The following is a 19,156-nucleotide window of genomic DNA, read 5'->3' on the forward strand; positions in this document are numbered from 1 at the left end:
GGCTTTGGCATTTGCGCTTGATGCCATAAGATCCGCTAAGGGCGTCCCCCATTTGGCACAGATCTGAAGGAACACTGCGTCTGCCAGTTCCCACTCCGCTGGGTCGATTTGATGCCTGCTTAGATAATCGGCTTGCACGTTGCTTTGACCTACAATATGATCTGCTGGCAGAAACTGCAGATGTAGCTCGGCCCAGTGGCAAATCTGCACGGCCAGTGCCCTGCACTGAGTGCCGCCTTGTCGATTTATGTAGGCCACTGCTGTCGTATTGTCCAACAGAACTCTGACAGCCAGTCCCTCCAGGGTCGTGTGAAACGCCAGAAGCGCCTGGAATATTGCTTTCAACTCCAAGCAATTGATGGACCACTCCGACTCCTCAGGTGTCCAGAGACCCTGTGCATGCCTTCCCTGGCAATGTGCCCCCCGCCCTGCAGGCTGGCATCTGTACCACCAGGCACCAATTGGGAAGCGCTAGCGGCATTCCTCGCCGCAGCATGCTGTCTGAGAGCCACCAGTCCATACTGAGCCGGGCCACAGGGAGCCACGTGAGTCTGCGCTGGTAATCCTGAGATATTGGAGACCATCGTTGAAGCAGGGAACACTGCAGAGGTCTCAGGTGCGCTCTCGCCCATGGCACCACTTCCAAGGTGGCCGTCATCGACCCCAACAGCTGGACTATGTCCCAAGCTCGCAGGCGAGGCATTCTCAGGAGCAGACGGACCTGGTTCTGAAGCTTGCACCGCTTTTGCTCGGGTAGAAAGACAAACCCCGAGTCTGTGTCGAACCGGACCCCCAAATATTCTAGAGATTGAGGGGGGGTCAGGTGACTTTTGGCGACCAAGCCCAGAGATTGAAGTACTGAGACCACTCTGGCTGTTACATGATGACTCTCTTCTGCAGAGTCCGCTCTGATGAGCCAGTCGTCGAGGTGCGGGTGAACCCGGATACCCTCTCGCCTGAGAAAGGCAGCTGCTACTACCACCATTACACCTTGGAAAAGGTTCAGGGAGTTGTGGCGAGGCCAAAAGGCAAGGCCCGAAACTGGAAATGTTTTCCGAACATCGCAAACCGGAGAAACCGGTGGAGCGGGGGCCAAACAGGAATGTGCAAAAGTAAGCTTCTTTCAGGTCCAGAGACGTGAGAAACTCTCCTGGTTGTACCGCAGCAATGACGGAGTGCAGGGTTCCCATGCAAAAATGCCGCACTCTTAGTGACTTGTAGACTTCCTTTGAGTCGAGTATGGGCCGAAAAGACCCTCTTTTTTGCAGCACCACAAAGTCAATAGAGTAACGACCGTAGCCGATCTCGGCAGGAGGCACAGGGCCCACCGCCCCGAGGTGCAACAAGTCTTGCAAGGTCTCCTCTACCGCCGCCCGTTTGACGGCAGAGCCGCATCGGGACTCCACAAACACGTCTCTCACCGGGGCATTGAATTCTAATCTGTAGCCATCTCTGATCAGGTTCAAAACCCACTGATCTGAGGTAATCTTGACCCATTCCTCGAGAAAGAGGGAAAGACGTCCTCCAACTGCAGGAATCGAGGAGTGGGCCGGCGCACCATCATTGAGAGGGTCGCCCATGAACTCCAGGCCTTGAGCCGGCTGCTGCGGAACATTTGTCCGAGCGAAAGGAGTTCCTCTGCTGAAAGCGGGCACGTGAAGTAAACTCAGCAGAACGCCCCAGGCGGTACCTTCTAGCTTCACGGAAGCAAGGTCTGGAAGAGGAGGGAACCGCCTGACCCTTGAAAGAAGGCCACGGCCTATCCTTGGCCTATCCTCGGCCTTTAACAATTTTCTCCAACTCCTCACCAAATAGGAGAAGGCCCTGGAAGGGCAACTTCACCAACCTTTGCTTAGAGGCCATGTCAGCCGCCCAATGCCGTAGCCATACAAGGCGGTGAGCAGCCACCGCCACAGCCATCTGTTTAGCCGAAGCTCTGACCAGATCATAGAGGGCGACAGACAAAAATGACAAGGCCGACTCCATCCGCGGTGCCACCTCCGCAAGGGGCTCCGCTCCATCCCCGGGCTGTTCCACTGCCTGTTGCAATCATGCGAGGCAGGCTCGAGCAGCATAACAACTGCACACAGATGCCCGTAAGGCTAGGCCTGAAATCTCAAAGGACCGTTTGATTGCTGATTCCAGATGTTGGTCCTGCATGTCCTTCAGGGCGACCCCTCCCTCTACTGGGAGGGTAGTCTTTAGGGCATCCACTTTAGGCACGGCAAGCGTGCCAAGTACTCCTCACCGAGAGGGTATAAGTGCCCCATTGCCCTGGCAACTTTCAAAGGCCCCTCAGGGTCAGCCCATTGAGCCGAAATAAGCTCTTGGATGGAGTCATGCAAAGGAAAGGCTCGAGCAGGCTTCTTAGTACTTGCCATCCTCGGATTACCAGAGGAGGCTTCGCCCATCACAGGATCTTCAATAGAGAGAGCATGTAAGGCATCAGAAATAAGCGCTGGCAGCTCCTCGCGGTGGAAAATCCTAACCGCAGTGGGATCATCTGGATCCAGTGGCAATCCTACACATTCCTCTGGCTCTTCGGACCACGAAGGCCTGCCAGACCCCTCAGAATCCCCACAGCCCGACCACGGGGGGGAAAGGGGGGTGCACCACTCTCTGAAGGGGAATTTACCCTTTTGCGCTTGTCTTGCGGCCAACTGTCTGGGGGAAAACGCCTGACGGCAATCCCGGGCCAGTCTCCACCGGAGGGGAATCAGGTAGCAACGCAGAGTCAGACATCTGCGGCAAAACTCTTTTTAACATGAACGCTTTATGTAAAAGCAACACAAATTCAGGGGAGAAAGACTCACCCTGGCCTCCAGGTTCCAATCCGAGGTAAGCAGCTCCTCTGGTAGCCTCCATCCGAGGCTCCCTTCCGGCCTCAGACCCCTCCGCTCCTGCGGGGGTCGAGTCATGTGGCACATCCAAGATAGCGCCCGCTGCCAGCTCCACCGAGCGGGAAGAAACCTCGCTCACCATGCTCGGGCCGGCCCTGACATCTGAAGAGCACGATTTACAGAGCCCCGCTGCGGATCTGCGCTTGCCACAACGTGAACAGCGCTTAACAACCTCCGCAGCCATCGCCGAAAAAGGCGGAAAATTTCAAAATGGCAGATTCGCACCAAAACGTCCCAATCGCAGGCCCTCCCCGGAGGAGCTACAAGACTCTTTTACCTCACCAGACCGAGTCACAGAGCCACAATCCTTGTTATGGTGGCACAGGTTTTTGAGGTAATGAATGTGCCCTACAGTTGGGAAATGGCTATGGCATCAAAGCAATGCAACACTACCAATTGGAACTGTGGCGTACACTCAATAACACTGTTAAACATTTATTCTGATAAGATATAAAGAAGCAGATAAGACAATTTAGGCACCATATTTAGAATGTCACACCTGAACTCTTTGTTTTAAGAACGAGATCTTTAGTGACCAGCAACATCAAACATCTTGCTTGATTCGCATAAACTTCAAGGCACTATAACTAGCATCCAATTCCATACGGGCTAGCATTATTGTTCAGCCAAGGCGATTCATCCCACACGTTTGCAACAGGAATGAAAAAATTTAGCAACCAATCTTTTTTGTGTTTAGCAATGACTGTGTTGCACATTGCAAAATGTTATATGCAAACATCAGACATCATGGATTTCAATGCTTGGTTTGGTATATAAAGCACCTTGGCCCCATAGTGAAATATTCCTATTTTGAGTGGTGCTAAAAAGAAAAGAAAAGAAAATATGGTCTGACACCTATTGAGATATTTTCAACTGAAAATAAGGTAAAATGTTACACAAATTTTTTTTTACCATATTCAATCAAGTATACTAAAGAAGCACACAAGAAATATTTTCTCTTTAATATTAGAATGACAATCTTAGAATCAAGCAGCTGGCCAATTATTATCTACCTGAAGCCATTTACTGCTGAAGAACATTACTCTAAACCTTGTCTTAAATATTATACAAATCTTTCAGCCTACTTTAGGTTTGTTTTTACAAACACATTTAAGTGAGAGATTCTTATTCAGAACTACTACTACTACTTATTTCTATAGCGCTACTAGATGTACGCAGCGCTGTACACTTGAACATGAAGAGACAAGTCCCTACTCGACAGAGCTTGTAATCTAATTAGGACTAACAGGACAAATAAGAGGATAAGGGAATTACCACGGTGGAGATGATAAAATAAGGGTACTAAACAAGTGAGTAAGGGTTAGGAGTTAAAAGCAGCATCAAAAAGGTGGACTTTCAGCCTAGATTTGAAGATGGCCAGAGATGGAGCTTGACGGACCGGCTCAGGAAGTCTATTCCAGGCATATGGTGCAGCAAGATAAAAGGAACGGAGTCTGGAGTTAGCAGTGGAGGAGAAGGGTGCAGATAAGAGAGATTTACCCAATGAATGGAGTTCCCGGGGAGGAGTGCTAGGAGAGATAAGAGTGGAGAGGTACTGAGGAGCTGCAGAGTGATTGCACCTGTAAGTCGGTAAAAGGAGTTTGAACTGTATGCGGAAATGGATAGGGAGCCAGTGAAGTGACTTGAGGAGAGGGCTAATATGAGCATAGTAACACTGGCGGAATATAAATCGTGCAGCAGAATTATGAACAGATTGAAGAGGAGCGAGATGGCTAAGTGGGAGACCTGTGAGAAGCAAGTTGCAATAGTCTAAGCGAGAGGTGATAAGAGTGTGGATAAGGGTACTGGTAGTGTGCTAACTTAGAAGCCATTGTAACTGTTGCTCAAATATAATAAGATCATGAACCTGGCATTATTGTTGCAATGCTTTGCATATTTGAAATGCTGCTTTTTATCTGTGGCCTATAATTCCATGACTATATGACTTCTGTCCTTAAAATACTGTGCCATTTACTTTGAGACCTTCTAGAACATCCATACAAAGTTTAGTCAAAATTAGCCATTGTCAAGTGGGGACCCCTGGTCCACTTGACACAGACTGACTCTAATGCTACTGAACAAGACTTCCAACTATTTGAAATACTTATTGTACTCAAAATAACAAAAAATTACCTGATATTTCAACACATCTACATTGTAATAAGATGCTGCTGGATTCTGATCGGCTATCTTCTTGAGGTAGGCAGTAACAGCTTGCATATTCATCCAAAAATCTTTTGTATGAGGGTCTGTCTGGGAGGGGTCACTAAATGCAATAAGGTAAGAGTTAGAATATATTTTATTTTACTGTAACTAATTGTATTACTTTGGAAACACATGTAAAATTGTAATATCAATAAAGTTATCTTAATCAGAATTTACATAAATTTATATATTTCTTGTAGATTTATATGTTGTCAATTTTCTTAACTGTAGATCAAATTTAGTGCTATATTTACTAAAACACTTCATCCTGCTATTTTATTTACTAGGATTTATTTACTGCCCTTTTGAAGAAATTCAGAGGGCATAATACGCATTATTAGCAATTATGTCCCACTGCATAAAATGTCACTGGTAGTAAATGCATTAATATGTATTAGCGCATAACGCAGCAGCACCTTTTAGTAAATCTAGCCTCAGATGCATTAGGTTTTACTTTTAGCTTTAGCCAGCAAATCACATTGTCAATTCATTCTTTTCCTGCAAGTGGATGGTAAATTTATAAAAGGTCACCCATTTAGGAAATGCAAAATAAGCACCTGTTTTGGGGCTATTTTATGACAACAGACAATCCATCTATGTGTAGTCATAAAATAGCCTCATAAAACCTGCAGATATCACAGGTTAACATGCACCTGTGTACATTTACATCTGTGTGATTCTGCCTGCGCTCTGCCCAAACATACATAAAAGTAAACACCTCCCTGTCACCACACATACTTTTACATACATATACTATGGGGTAAGTTTATAAAAGCATTTTTCTGTGGTTAAAAGAGAGTTTACCTGCATAAAAACTTTAAAAAATTATACCCTATACAGGGTAATTTCACAAATATCTGCCAAGTACTGTACGCAGGTACAAATTACATAGTCACAGGATTGTGTGTTCATCACTCTCTCATATATTTTATATGCTTCCACATAAGACATCACACAGAGAAGTACTTGCTTAGAAAGGCGATGATGAATAAGCTTGTACTGGACAGGGCACCTAGACACATATCAGGCTTATTTTCGAAAGAGGACGACGCCAATCTTTCGACACAAATCGGAAGATGGGAATCCTTCTCACAGGGTCGCCCAAATCGGCATAATCGAAAGCCACTTCTGGGTGTCCCCAACTGCTTTCTGTCGCGGGGATGACCAAAGTTCCCGGGGATGTGTCGGAGGCGCAGCGAAGGCGGGACTTGGGCATGTCTAACACATGGGCATCCTCGACCCACAATGGAAAAAAAAAGGGCGTCCCTGACGAGCATTTGGACGACTTTACCTGGTCCTGTTTTTCTTACGACCAAGGCACAAAAAGGTGCCCAAACTGACCAGATGACCACCAGAGGGAATCGGGGATGACCTCCCCTTACTCCCCCAGTGGTCACTAACTCCCTCCCACCCTCAAAAAAGAACTTTAAATATATTTTGTGCCAGCCTTTATGCCAGCCTCAAATGTCATACTCAGGTCCATCACAGCAATATGCAGGTCTCTGGAGCAGTTTTAGTGGATGCAGTGCACTTCAAGCAGGAGGCCCCGGCCCATCCCTCCCTCACTACCTGTTACACTTGTGGTGATAAATGTGAGCCCTCAAAAACCCACCACAAACCCATTGTACCCACATCTAGGTGCCCCCCTTCACCCGTAAGGGCTATGGTAGTGGTGTATAGTAGTGGGTAGTGGGGTTTGGGGGGCTCAGCTCACAAGGTAAGGGAGCTATGTACCTGGGAGCTTTTTCTGAAGTCCACTGCTGTGCCCCCTAGGGTGCCCGGTTGGTGTCCTGGCATGTCAGGGGGACCAGTGCACTTTGAATACTGGCTCCTCCCATGACCAAAGGGCTTGCATTTGGTCATTTCTGAGATGGGCGTCCTTAATTTCCATTATCGCCGAAAATCAGGAAACAACCAAGTCTAGGGACAACCATCTCTAGGGACGACCTAAATGTCAAGATTTGGGTGTCCCCGACCATATTATCGAAACGAAAGATAGACGCCCAGTTACTGCTAGGTTAGTACAGAAGCCCTTATCACCACCTCAATGGTGTGTGGGAAAAACACCCCTGCAGCTAGCGCAGGGCCCTTTTTCTCACAACTTGGTAAAAGGACCCCGCAGTGACTTGTCTTTCAAGACCTGGTATACAGAGTACAGGTGGATAATGAAAATTTGCTTGAGAGTTTGTAGTCAGTCAGTGTTCTTCATACTTTTGCTTATCCTCTTTTCTACTCCCATACTATTTTTTAAGCCTGTGCTCTCACCCTCTTCTTCCTTTTGCCTTCTTTCCCCTCTTTTTCTACATGCTACTTCTCTTCCTTACTCTGATCTTCTGCATCTATGACTGCCTGTTGATATGGCCGTGGCGCTGGGTTTGTGTTGGGTCTGATGGTGAGTAAGCTTGTTTGTAACTTGCCTGCCTGGTGAGAAGATGGCAGACCTCATGCTTCATCTAGATAAGATTTTAGACAGTGCTAGGAAGCAGCCAGCTGTCTTGGTACAAGTGGGTAACAATGACATAGGAAAATGAGAGAGGAAGACTGTGGAAGCCAAATTTAGGCTTTTAAGTAGAAAGTTGAAATCCAGAACCTCCAGGGCAGCATCCTCAGAAATGCATCCTCCGAAGGGACACCACCTTGTAAGTGGTGGAGGGGCTTCCGTGTTTCAATGACTCAGAGGGCTATGCTGTAGGGTTACCCATATCAGACAGGCCTCTGAGGAGAAACCAGACAAAGAGTGTCCCAACCTGGAGGATCCTAGATGGCGTTGAGGGAGGACGTACACTAGTTGAGATCCCGTTTTACACCAGAATGCCTGAAGAAGAAGGCGTGCTCCCCAGAGAATGGGGAAGAGAAAAGGCAAAGCCATGGTGTTGTCCTCCTCGAATATGGCTGGGGTTCCCACCACTTCTCAGTCTATTTTGGAGAGATTCGGGGTCATAACGTCGGGGATATCGGTTCCTGCTTCGGGGAACAGCAAGGCTTTATTGCCGAATCTCAGTGGCGAGGGAGTGACTTTGAGTCCCCCAGTTGGCACGATCCCTCCAAGACCCGGAAACAGTATTGCTTCGCTATGGAGGTCAATAATGGAAACGCCCGAAGTGGGTTAGGATTTTCACGTGACCCGAGGAGGTCCTGGCGCAGCATCGACTCGGATAATAAACCAACTGGGGGATTGGCGAGTGAGCTCTTCCCCCCGAAGATATGGAGCGGTTTCTGTGGAGAAATTGGACTTGGTGAAGCAATAATGTCATAATGGACGTACTATAGGAACTGCAGCAGAATGTGAATAACTCTTTTCTTCAGATGTTTAAAATTTTTCACTATGTGAGTTAAAGAATTTATATTAATACTTATCTAACAAAGTGGAAGTCCAAGATATAAAAATAGAGACTTTGATTACGGAAATGGCTTCTCTATGAAAATCAGACAATTTGGTAATGAAGAATAGTTATCTTTCTTGTAAAAATTGGAATTTCTGGAGAACCAATTAAGGGAAAAAAAACTTGAGAATGATAAATTTACCTATAATATCCTATATATCAGCTACTGAATTCTTGAAGAAATATTTCTCTGATACTTTGCTAATACCTTCTGATAGCCACCTATTGGTGACTAAAATTATATTTCCTTTATAAATCTTCTTTATTAGAGAAAAGAGATGTAAGTTTAACCGACATTTTGGAAAATTCAGAAGTTATAGATAGAGTTATATTATTAGTGACTTTCGTCTTTGATTTAGATAGGAACAATGTTTTGAAATTGTATTTCCGATACATGGTTGATAGTTTTTTGAGTTCAAAGATGCATATATTTCCTGACACATCAAGGGAATCGCAGACTGGGAGGTATGAAGTCTTGACTTTTAAGCCAGGAATCATTGCCCTAGGTGGGACCTTCCTAGCGTGATTCCCTTGTAAGTTTTTATTTCCTTATTTGTTTGAACCTAAGAAATTATAAGAGTTTGTGGAAACAGATGAAGAATGCTCTGCAGCAACTTCCTTCAGTTACCACTGTACCGGCTGCAATAACCGATTAACCTTCCTCCCTCAGAAAATGTGAAGTGTAAGATTAACCATCTTGAGTTTTTCTTATTTTCTTTGATTGTTTTCCTGATCTTGGATCTTCCAATTGTGGACAATTATGTAAATATATATTGTTGAGAGAAAATGTTTTCCTTTTTCTATTAATTTCTGTATTTCCTTACATTTATGTGATAAATGTGAATGCAATTAAGTAAAATGATAAAATAAAATTAAAAAAAAAAAAAAAAAAAAGAAATGCATCCTGTTTCACTCACAGGACCAAAGAGGAATGCAGAGCTCTGAAATTTCAATGCATGGATGAAATGATGGTGCAGGGGGGAAGAATTCAAGATTTGTTTTAGGAACAGGGCAATATTCTGGAAAAATGGAAGGCCTATTCCGAAAAGATGGGCTCCAACTTAAGCAGGGTGAAACCAAACTGATGTTGTTGTTTCAAAGACAGAGAAAGAGAGCAGCTTTTAAATTAAAACCTGGGGGAAAGCCAATAGTTACTTAGAAGCATGTAGTTCTAAGTAATGTCTTTGAAGGATAATACCAAAACAGTGAAGTTGAAGCATTCCAAATCAGAGATTGCAATAAAGGCAAAAGTAGTCAAGGTGTTTAAAAAAAAATTTATTTGCTCAAGGTGGTTTTGGCCTCTTGAATATTAGAAATCTGATGGTAGCTTGTAACATGCAATACATAAATGACTGGTTCAGACGCACCTCAGATTTCTCTCTCTCTCCAATAGAAATTAAGTTATCACCTTCAGAACATTTTAGTTACTTGCTGCATACACCAGCTACCTCAGTACCTCTCCACTCTCATCTCTCCCTACATTCCTCCCCGGGAACTCCGTTCACTGGGTAAATCTCTCTTATCTGCACCCTTCTCCTCCACTGCTAACTCCAGACTCCGTTCCGTTTATCTTGCTGCACCATATGCCTGGAATAGACTTCCTGAGCCGGTACGTCAAGCTCCATCTCTGATCGTCTTCAAATCTAAGCTAAAAGCCAACCTTTTTGATGCTTTTAACTCCTAACCCTTATTCACTTTGTTCAGAACCCTTATTTTATCATCCTCACTTTAATATTCCCTTATCTCTTGTTTGTTCTGTCTGTCCTAATTAGATTGTAAGCTCTGTCGAGCAGGGACTGTCTCTTCATGTTGAAGTGTACAGCGCTGCGTACGTCTAGTAGCGCTTTAGAAATGATAAGTAGTAGTAGTAGCAGTAATATCTCCTCTGTCAAGGAGGATTATCCTATATTTCAGCCCGCATGACTCACTTGGAGATGGGTGTGTAAACAACCTCACTACTCCTCGATGACAACTCCATTTTTGCCCATGCGTAACAACCCTAGGTTCCTTCTTGGTTCCACAAATAAAACATTTTGCACATAGGTGGTGAAGGAAATTTCCTATTTTGTTTCATGTATTAGATAATGTGGGGAAAATTAAAAGTTTTCAGATATTACATGAAAAGCATGAATTAGAATTGAAAGATCACTTTGCCTACTTGCTACTCCAGCATTGCATATCAATATTAGATTCAATTAAATTGTTTATTGATGTTCAGGAGATGCTCACCACAGCTTACAGCTTGGATTCCCAATTACATAAGAATAGCCATACTGGGTCAGACCAATGATCCATCTAGCCCAGTATCTTGCTTCCAGCAGTGCCCAATCTAGACCACAAGTACTTGGCAGAAACCCAATTAACAGCACCATTTCATGCTACCAATCCTAGGGCAAGCAGTGGCTTCCCCCATGTCCATCTCAATAACAGACTATGGACTTCCTCCAGGAACTTGTCCAAACCTTTGTTAAACCCAGATATGTTAATCGCTGTAACCACATCCTTCGGAAATGAGTTCTAGAACCTAACTATTCGTTGAGTGAAAAATTATTTCCTTCTATTTGTTTTAAAAGTATTTCCATGAAATTTCATTAAGTGTCCCCTGGTCTTTGTTCACCTCCACCCACTCCACACCACTCAGGATTTTGTAGACCTCAATCATATCCCCCATCAGGCATCTCTTTTCCAACCTGAAGTAACCTAACCTCTTTAGCCTTTCCTCATATGGGAACAGTTCATTACCCTCTATCATTTTGGTTGCTCTTCTTTGAACCTTTTCTAATTCCGCTATGAGATACAGAGACCAGAATTAAACGCAATACTCATGGTAATGTCGCATCATGGAACGATACAGAGGCATTATACTATTTTTTGATCATATTTTGAATCCTTCTCTTAATTCCTAGCATCCTGTTTGTTTTTTTGGTCACCGCCACATACTGGGCTGAAGATTTCAGCATATAGTCCACAATGACACCTAGACCTTTTTCTTGAGTACTGACTCCTAAAGTGGACCCCATCATCAGATAACTACGATTCGGATTATTCTTCCTAATGTGCATCACTTTGCATTTGTCTATATTAAATTTCATCTGCCATTTGGATGCCCAGTCACCCAATCTCCTAAAGTCTCCTTGCAATTTTTCACAATCGGCATGTTTTTTTACAACTTTGAATAGTTTTGTGTCATCTGCAAATTTAATCACCTCACCCACCATTCCGATTTCCAGATCATTTATAAGTATGTTAAACAGCACCAGTCCCAGTAAAGATTCCTGCTGTACTCCACTATTCACCCTACTCCATTGAGAAAAATGGCCATTTAACCCTACTCTCTGTTTTCTGTTCAATAACTAATTCTTAATCCACAGTCCTATCCCATTAATTCTTAATATTCTCAGGAGTCTCTCATGATGTATTTTGTCAAAGGTTTTCTGAAAGTGAATGATACATACCTGTAGCAGGTGTTCTCCGAGGACAGCAGGCTGATTGTTCTCACGACTGGGTGACGTCCGCGGCAGCCCCCACCAACCGGAAAAAGCTTCGCGGGACGGTCGGCACGCAGGGCACGCCCACCGCGCATGCGCGGCCGTCTTCCCGCCCGTGCGCGACCGCTCCCGCCAGTTGAATGACAAGCAATAAAATATGAAACACAACTCCAAAGGGGAGGAGGGAGGGTAGGTGAGAACAATCAGCCTGCTGTCCTCGGAGAACACCTGCTACAGGTATGTATCATTCACTTTCTCCGAGGACAAGCAGGCTGCTTGTTCTCACGACTGGGGTATCCCTAGCTCTCAGGCTCACTCAAAACAAGAACCCAGGTCAATTGAACCTCGCAACGGCGAGGGTATAACAGAAATTGACCTACGAAGAACAACTAACTGAGAGTGCAGCCTGACCAGAATAAATTCGGGTCCTGGAGGGTGGAGTTGGATTTACACCCCAAACAGATTCTGCAGCACCGACTGCCCGAACCGACTGTCGCGTCGGGTATCCTGCTGGAGGCAGTAATGTGATGTGAATGTGTGGACAGATGACCACGTCGCAGCCTTGCAGATCTCTTCAATAGTGGCTGACTTCAAGTGGGCCACTGACGCTGCCATGGCTCTAACACTATGAGCCGTGACATGACCCTCAAGAGCCAGCCCAGCCTGGGCGTAAGTGAAGGAAATGCAATCTGCTAGCCAATTGGAGATGGTGCGTTTCCCGACAGCGACCCCTAGCCTGTTAGGGTCGAAAGAAATAAACAATTGGGCGGACTGTCTGTGGGGCTGTGTCCGCTCCAAGTAGAAGGCCAATGCTCTCTTGCAGTCCAATGTGTGCAACTGACGTTCAGCAGGGCGGGTATGTGGCCTGGGGAAGAATGTTGGCAAGACAATTGACTGGTTAAGATGGAACTCCGACACCACCTTTGGCAGGAACTTTGGGTGGGTACGGAGCACTACTCTGTTGTGATGAAATTTGGTATATGGGGCATGAGCTACCAGGGCTTGAAGCTCACTGACCCTACGAGCTGAAGTAACTGCCACCAAGAAAATGACCTTCCAGGTCAAGTACTTCAGATGGCAGGTATTCAGTGGCTCAAAAGGAGGTTTCATCAGCTGGGTGAGGACGACGTTGAGATCCCATGACACTGTAGGAGGCTTGATAGGGGGCTTTGACAAAAGCAAGCCTCTCATGAATCGAACGACTAAAGGCTCTCCAGAGATGGCTTTACCTTCCACACGATAATGGTAAGCACTAATCGCACTAAGGTGATTCCTTACTGAGTTGGTCTTGAGGCCAGACTCTGATAAGTGCAGAAGGTATTCAAGCAGGTTCTGTGCAGGGCAAGAACGAGGTTCTAGGGCCTTGCTCTCACACCAAACGACAAACCTCCTCCACTTGAAAAAGTAACTCTTTTTAGTGGAATCCTTCCTAGAGGCAAGCAAGACACGGGAGACACCCTCAGACAGACCCAGCGCAGCGAAGTCTACGCCCTCAACATCCAGGCCGTGAGAGCCAGGGATTGAAGGTTGGGGTGCAGCAACGCTCCGTCGTTCTGCGAGATGAGAGTCGGAAAACACTCCAATCTCCACGGTTCTTCGGAGGACAACTCCAGAAGAAGAGGGAACCAGATCTGACGGGGCCAGAAGGGCGCTATCAGAATCATGGTGCCGCGGTCTTGCTTGAGCTTCAGTAAGGTCTTCCCCACCAAAGGTATGGGAGGATAAGCATACAGGAGGCCGGTCCCCCAATGAAGGAGAAAGGCATCTGACGCTAGCCTGCCGTGTGTCTGAAGTCTGGAACAGAACAGAGGCAGCCTGTGGTTGGTCCGAGAGGCGAAAAGGTCCACCGAGGGGGTGCCCCACTCTCGGAAGATCTTGCGTACCACTCTGGAATGGAGCGACCACTCGTGCGGTTGCATGACTCTGCTCAGTCTGTCGGCCAGACTGTTGTTTACGCCTGCCAGGTACGTGGCTTGGAGAAGCATGCCGAACCGGCACGCCCAACGCCACATCCCGACGGCTTCCTGACACAGGGGGCGAGATCCGGTGACCCCCTGCTTGTTGACGTAATACATTGCAACCTGATTGTCTGTCCGAATTTGGATAATTTGGTAGGACAGCCGATCTCTGAAAGCCTTCAGTGCGTTCCAGATCGCTCGGAGCTCCAGGAGGTTGATCTGCAGATCCTTTTCCTCGAGGGACCACAGACCCTGGGTGTGAAGCCCATCGACATGAGCTCCCCACCCCAGGCGAGATGCATCCGTCGTCAGCACTTTCGTGGGCTGCGGAATTTGGAATGGACGTCCCAGGGTCAAATTGGTCCGGATGGTCCACCAGAGCAGTGAAGTGCGGCAACTGGTGGAGAGGCGGATGACATCTTCTAGATTCCCGGTGGCTTGGAACCACTGGGAAGCTAGGGTCCATTGAGCAGATCTCATGTGAAGACGAGCCATGGGAGTCACATGAACTGTGGAGGCCATATGGCCCAGAAGTCTCAACATCTGCCGAGCTGTGACCTGCTGAGACGCTCTGGTCTGCGAAGCCAGGGCCAGGAGATTGGTGGCCCTCGCTTCGGGAAGGTAGGCCTGGGCCGTCTGGGTATTCAGCAGAGCTCCTATGAATTCCAGAGACTGTGTTGGCTGGAGATGGGACTTTGGGTAATTTATCACAAACCCCAGCAGCTCCAGAAGTCGAGTAGTGCACTGCATAGACCGGAGGGCTCCCGCCTCCGAGGTGTTCTTGACCAGCCAATCGTCGAGATATGGGAACACGTGCACTCCCAGCTTGCGTAGGTACGCCGCTACCACCACGAGGCACTTGGTAAACACTCGTGGGGCAGAGGCGAGCCCAAAGGGCAGCACACAATACTGAAAGTGCCGTGCGCCCAGGCGGAATCTGAGATACTGTCTGTGAGCTGGCAGTATCGGTATGTGAATATATGCGTCCTTTAAATCCAGGGAACATAGCCAATCGTTTTTCTGAATCATTGGCAGAAGGGTGCCCAAGGAAAGCATCCTGAACTTTTCTTTTACCAGGAATTTGTTCAGGTCTCTCAGGTCTAGGATGGGACGCATCCCCCCTGTTTTCTTTTCCACAAGGAAGTACCTGGAATAGAATCCCTGCCCTTCCTGCCCGGGTGGTACGGGCTCGACCGCATTGGCGCTGAGAAGGGCGGAGAGTTCCTCTGCAAGTACCTGCTTGAGATGGGAGCTGAAGGATTGAGCTCCCGGAGGACAATTTGGTGGCAGGGAGGCCAAATTCAGGGCGTATCCGCACCGCACTATTTGGAGAACCCACTGGTCGGAGGTTATGAGAGGCCACCTTTGGTGAAAAAATCTTAACCTCCCCCCGACCGGCAGATCGTCCGGTACGGACACTTTGAGGGCGGCTATGTTCCCGTGGATCCAGTCAAAAGCCCGTCCCCGGCTTTTGCTGTGGAGGCGCAGGGGGCTGCTTAGGCGCACGCTGTTGACGAGAACGAGCGCGCTGGGGCTGTCCCTGTGCCTGACGAGGCCTTCGGGCCGGCTGGTTGTACCTATGCTTTGCAAAAGAATAGGGTGCAGCCTGCCGGGCCCGGGAAAAACGTCCACCTGCTGAGGTGGATGCTGAAGGCGCCCGGTGGGAGAGCTTGTCGAGGGCGGTTTCCCGCTGATGCAGTTGGTCCACCAGCTGCTCGACCTTCTCACCAAAAATGTTATCCCCCCGGCAAGGGACGTCGGCCAGTCTCTGCTGGGTGCGGTTGTCCAGGTCAGAGGCACGCAGCCATGAGAGCCTGCGCATCACTATACCTTGGGCCGCAGCACGAGATGCCACGTCACAGGTGTCATAGATACCCCTGGACAGGAACTTTCTGCACGCCTTCAGCTGCCTGACCACCTCCTGATAAGGCCTGGACTGCTCCGGCGGGAGCTTATCGACCAGGTCCGCCAGTTGCTTCACATTGTTCCGCATGTGGATGCTCATATAGAGCTGGTATGACTGGATGCGGGTCACGAGCATGGAGGATTGGTAGGCCTTCCTCCCAAACGAGTCCAGAGTGCGAGACTCCCGCCCCGGGGGCGCCGAGGCGGTATCCCTCGAACTCCGTGCCCTCTTGAGAGCAGAATCCACGACCGCCGAGTCATGGGGCAATTGTGGCCGCATTAACTCTGGGTCAGAGTGGATCCTGTACTGGGACTCTGCTTTCTTGGGAATGGTGGGATTAGTTAACGGTCGCATCCAGTTCCGAAGCAGTGTCTCCTTGAGGACATTGTGCAGCGGTACCGTGGAGGACTCTCTAGGTGGTGATGGATAGTCGAGGACCTCGAGCATCTCGGCCCTCGGCTCTTCCACAGAGACCACGGGGAAGGGAATGCTAATAGACATATCCCGCACAAAGGAGGCAAAGGAGAGACTCTCAGGAGGTGAGAGCTTCCTCTCCGGTGAAGGCGTGGGGTCCGAGGGAAGGCCCGTAGACTCCTCTGAGGAGAAATATCTAGGGTCCTCCTCTTCCCCCCACGAGGCCTCATCCTTGGTATCGGACATAAGCTCATGTAGCTGAGTCCTGAACCGGGCCCGGCTCGACGTCGAGGCACCGAGGCCTCGGTGTCGTCGAGCGGTGGACTCCCGCGCCGGCGGGGACGAAGCTCCCTCCATCGACGTCGACGGGGACTCCACCCTCCATCGGCGCCGGGGGTGCTTGCCTGGCGCATCAGCCCTTCCAGGATCCCCGGAAGGATGGCTCTGAGGCACTCGTCCAGGCCCGCTGCCGGGAAAGGCGGTGGGGCCGGTAGGGGTGTCGGTGCCAGAAGCTGGTGGGGGCCAGGAGACGGCACCGAGGTGCCGGGACCCTGACGCGTCGGTACCTCCACAACCGACGGGGACCTCTCCTCTCGACGTGGACGCTTCGGCGTCGCCTCCTCTCCGATGTCCGGATGCATCGAGGGCGACCGGTGCCGACGCTTCTTATTCTTTTTGCGATGCACGTCACCGGCGCCGGGAGGTATGGAGGAGGAGGAGGACGATCCCCCTCGGTCTCGAGGAACCGGGTCAGACAGGGTTCGGTCCCGTGGGCCACGGGCTGAGGGAGTGACCGGGGCCGACTGCCCACGCGGCCTCTCACCTCTACCCTCACCGGAGGACCGGCGGGCCGACGGGACCTGTTCTCCTGGGGTCGATGCCATCGGTGCCGATGTCTCGGGCATCGATACCGGTACCGAAGGACCGGGCGTCGATACCGATGCCGTCGAGGTCGACGTCGAGGGGCTGGCGCAAGTTCCAAAAAGACGGTCCCGTAGAACTTGCCTCGCAACCTGAGTCCGTTTCCGGAGACCGAGACACAGGGGACACGACTTGAGATTGTGCTCCGGCCCGAGGCACTGGAGGCACCAAGCGTGGGTGTCGGTCTGCGAGATCGGCCGGCCGCACCGACCACACTTTTTAAATCCACTCGGGACCTTCGAGGACATCGACGGAAAAATCGCGTCGGCGAAGTCAAAGTCGTTGATGGTGGCGGAAATCACACCTCGAAAAAGGAAAAAACGACCGTGCGGCCACTAGGCCGCAACGCGGCGTCCCCGCTAGAAACGAGGGAAAAGGGGAGCGCGTGCTCCACACGCTCAGTTTTTTTTTTAAAAAAAAAAGAAAAACCGGAGGACGCGGTGAACAAAAACTAAATAGAAAAAACGATCCGCGTAAACGCGATCGGCTTTCCGGCGGCTGAAAACAGAGAGAGCGGCAAAGCACGACTCTCTCCAGACGCGGAAAAAAAGGAACTGGCGGGAGCGGTCGCGCACGGGCGGGAAGACGGCCGCGCATGCGCGGTGGGCGTGCCCTGCGTGCCGACCGTCCCGCGAAGCTTTTTCCGGTTGGTGGGGGCTGCTGCGGACGTCAGCCAGTCGTGAGAACAAGCAGCCTGCTTGTCCTCGGAGAAAATCTAGATACACTACATCAACCGGTTCACCTTTATCAACATGTTTATTCACACCTTCAAAGTGGAGGTTGGAATCACGATGCGTTTTCTTCCATGCATGTTCATATTTCTGCAATTGTTTTTTAAGAAACCTCAGACCACTGTGGAACAATGGTTGGTGACATTTGGACAGAGTGCGTCTAATGAGTTTAGCAAGAGCTACCTGGCCTATGGCAATTGCTAGAGTTAAGTGCAGCGAGTTAGCCTGGGCATCTAATTCCTGGGAGCTGAAGTCTAACAGGAAGTCAAAGATCAATGTGAGAAAGGTGCCTTGTCAAAAGAGAAGAGGAGGAGACTTCAGGTACCTTACAAGGCAGCGTGATGGAAAACTGGAGTGCACAATGGTCAGCTCAAGGAATTGAGGAGGAAGAAAAAGACTCAAGCGTAAAATCTGAATCGCCGGGGAGAATTATGAGATCTAATGTATGGCCTCCTTGATGGGTGGGGAAATGACCTTTTGAAAAAGATTCAAATCAGACAGAAGTGAGAGGAAATATTTGGAGCAAGAGTGCTGGGGACTGTCTACATGAGTGTTCAAATCTCCCAGAATTAAGGTATTAGTATAAAGGACCAATGTTTCAAGCAGCAATTGATAACCAAAGTCCCAAGATGATTGTGTAAGTGAAGGTGGGCAGTAGCAAAGTATAATGACAAATGGAATGGGTATGCATACCTAACTGCAAGTGCCTCAAGGTACGCAAATTTAGGAGCTAATTCGGTTTTGAAGAATAGCAGATAGCTAGACCACCACCATTTTTCAACACTCTAGCTAGAGAAACCACATCATAGCCATATGGTAGAGAGTCATAAAGATAACTTTCCTCACCATTTTGAATCTAGGTTTCGATAAAGCAAAGAATGTCAAAACCAAATGAAATAATAAAGCCATGTATGAGGGACGTTTTGGAACAGAGAGCCCTACAGTTCAGGAGACCCACTCGAATTGAGTTAGCAACCTGTGAAGTACAGGAGACAGATTGGATACAAGAGAGTATTTGACCTAGTGGTGGTGGGTGGTATTTAGAAGGGGTGTCTAAACGGTTTCCAGCCAGAATCAGTATGCTGAAATACAAGCGATATTGATTACAGAGGAGGAAGTTACACTGTTGAGAAGTAGGTGGAATAAAAGATACAGTTAACAGCAAAATTAGTGACCGTGAAGCCACGATTTAACAAAAGGAAAAATACTTTACCTAAATAGGAGGAAAAATACGGTGGCATCACAGCAAC

The 19,156-nt window shown here is 48.4% G+C and overlaps 1 protein-coding gene across 3 annotated transcripts in view; it reads right to left on the reverse strand.

Annotated features, from left to right (window-relative positions):
* Positions 1 to 19,156, reverse strand: part of FCHO2 (FCH and mu domain containing endocytic adaptor 2) — a 458,555-nt gene that overhangs the window by 77,860 nt on the left and 361,539 nt on the right. For all 3 annotated transcript variants that reach the window (XM_030193298.1, XM_030193297.1, XM_030193296.1), the window contains one exon: positions 5,034 to 5,166. In XM_030193298.1, coding sequence (XP_030049158.1) covers positions 5,034 to 5,166 — 133 coding nt within the window. The remainder of the gene's footprint in view (positions 1 to 5,033; positions 5,167 to 19,156) is intronic.

Source organism: Microcaecilia unicolor, chromosome 2 (assembly GCF_901765095.1).
Source record: "Microcaecilia unicolor chromosome 2, aMicUni1.1, whole genome shotgun sequence".
NCBI lineage: Eukaryota > Metazoa > Chordata > Amphibia > Gymnophiona > Siphonopidae > Microcaecilia > Microcaecilia unicolor.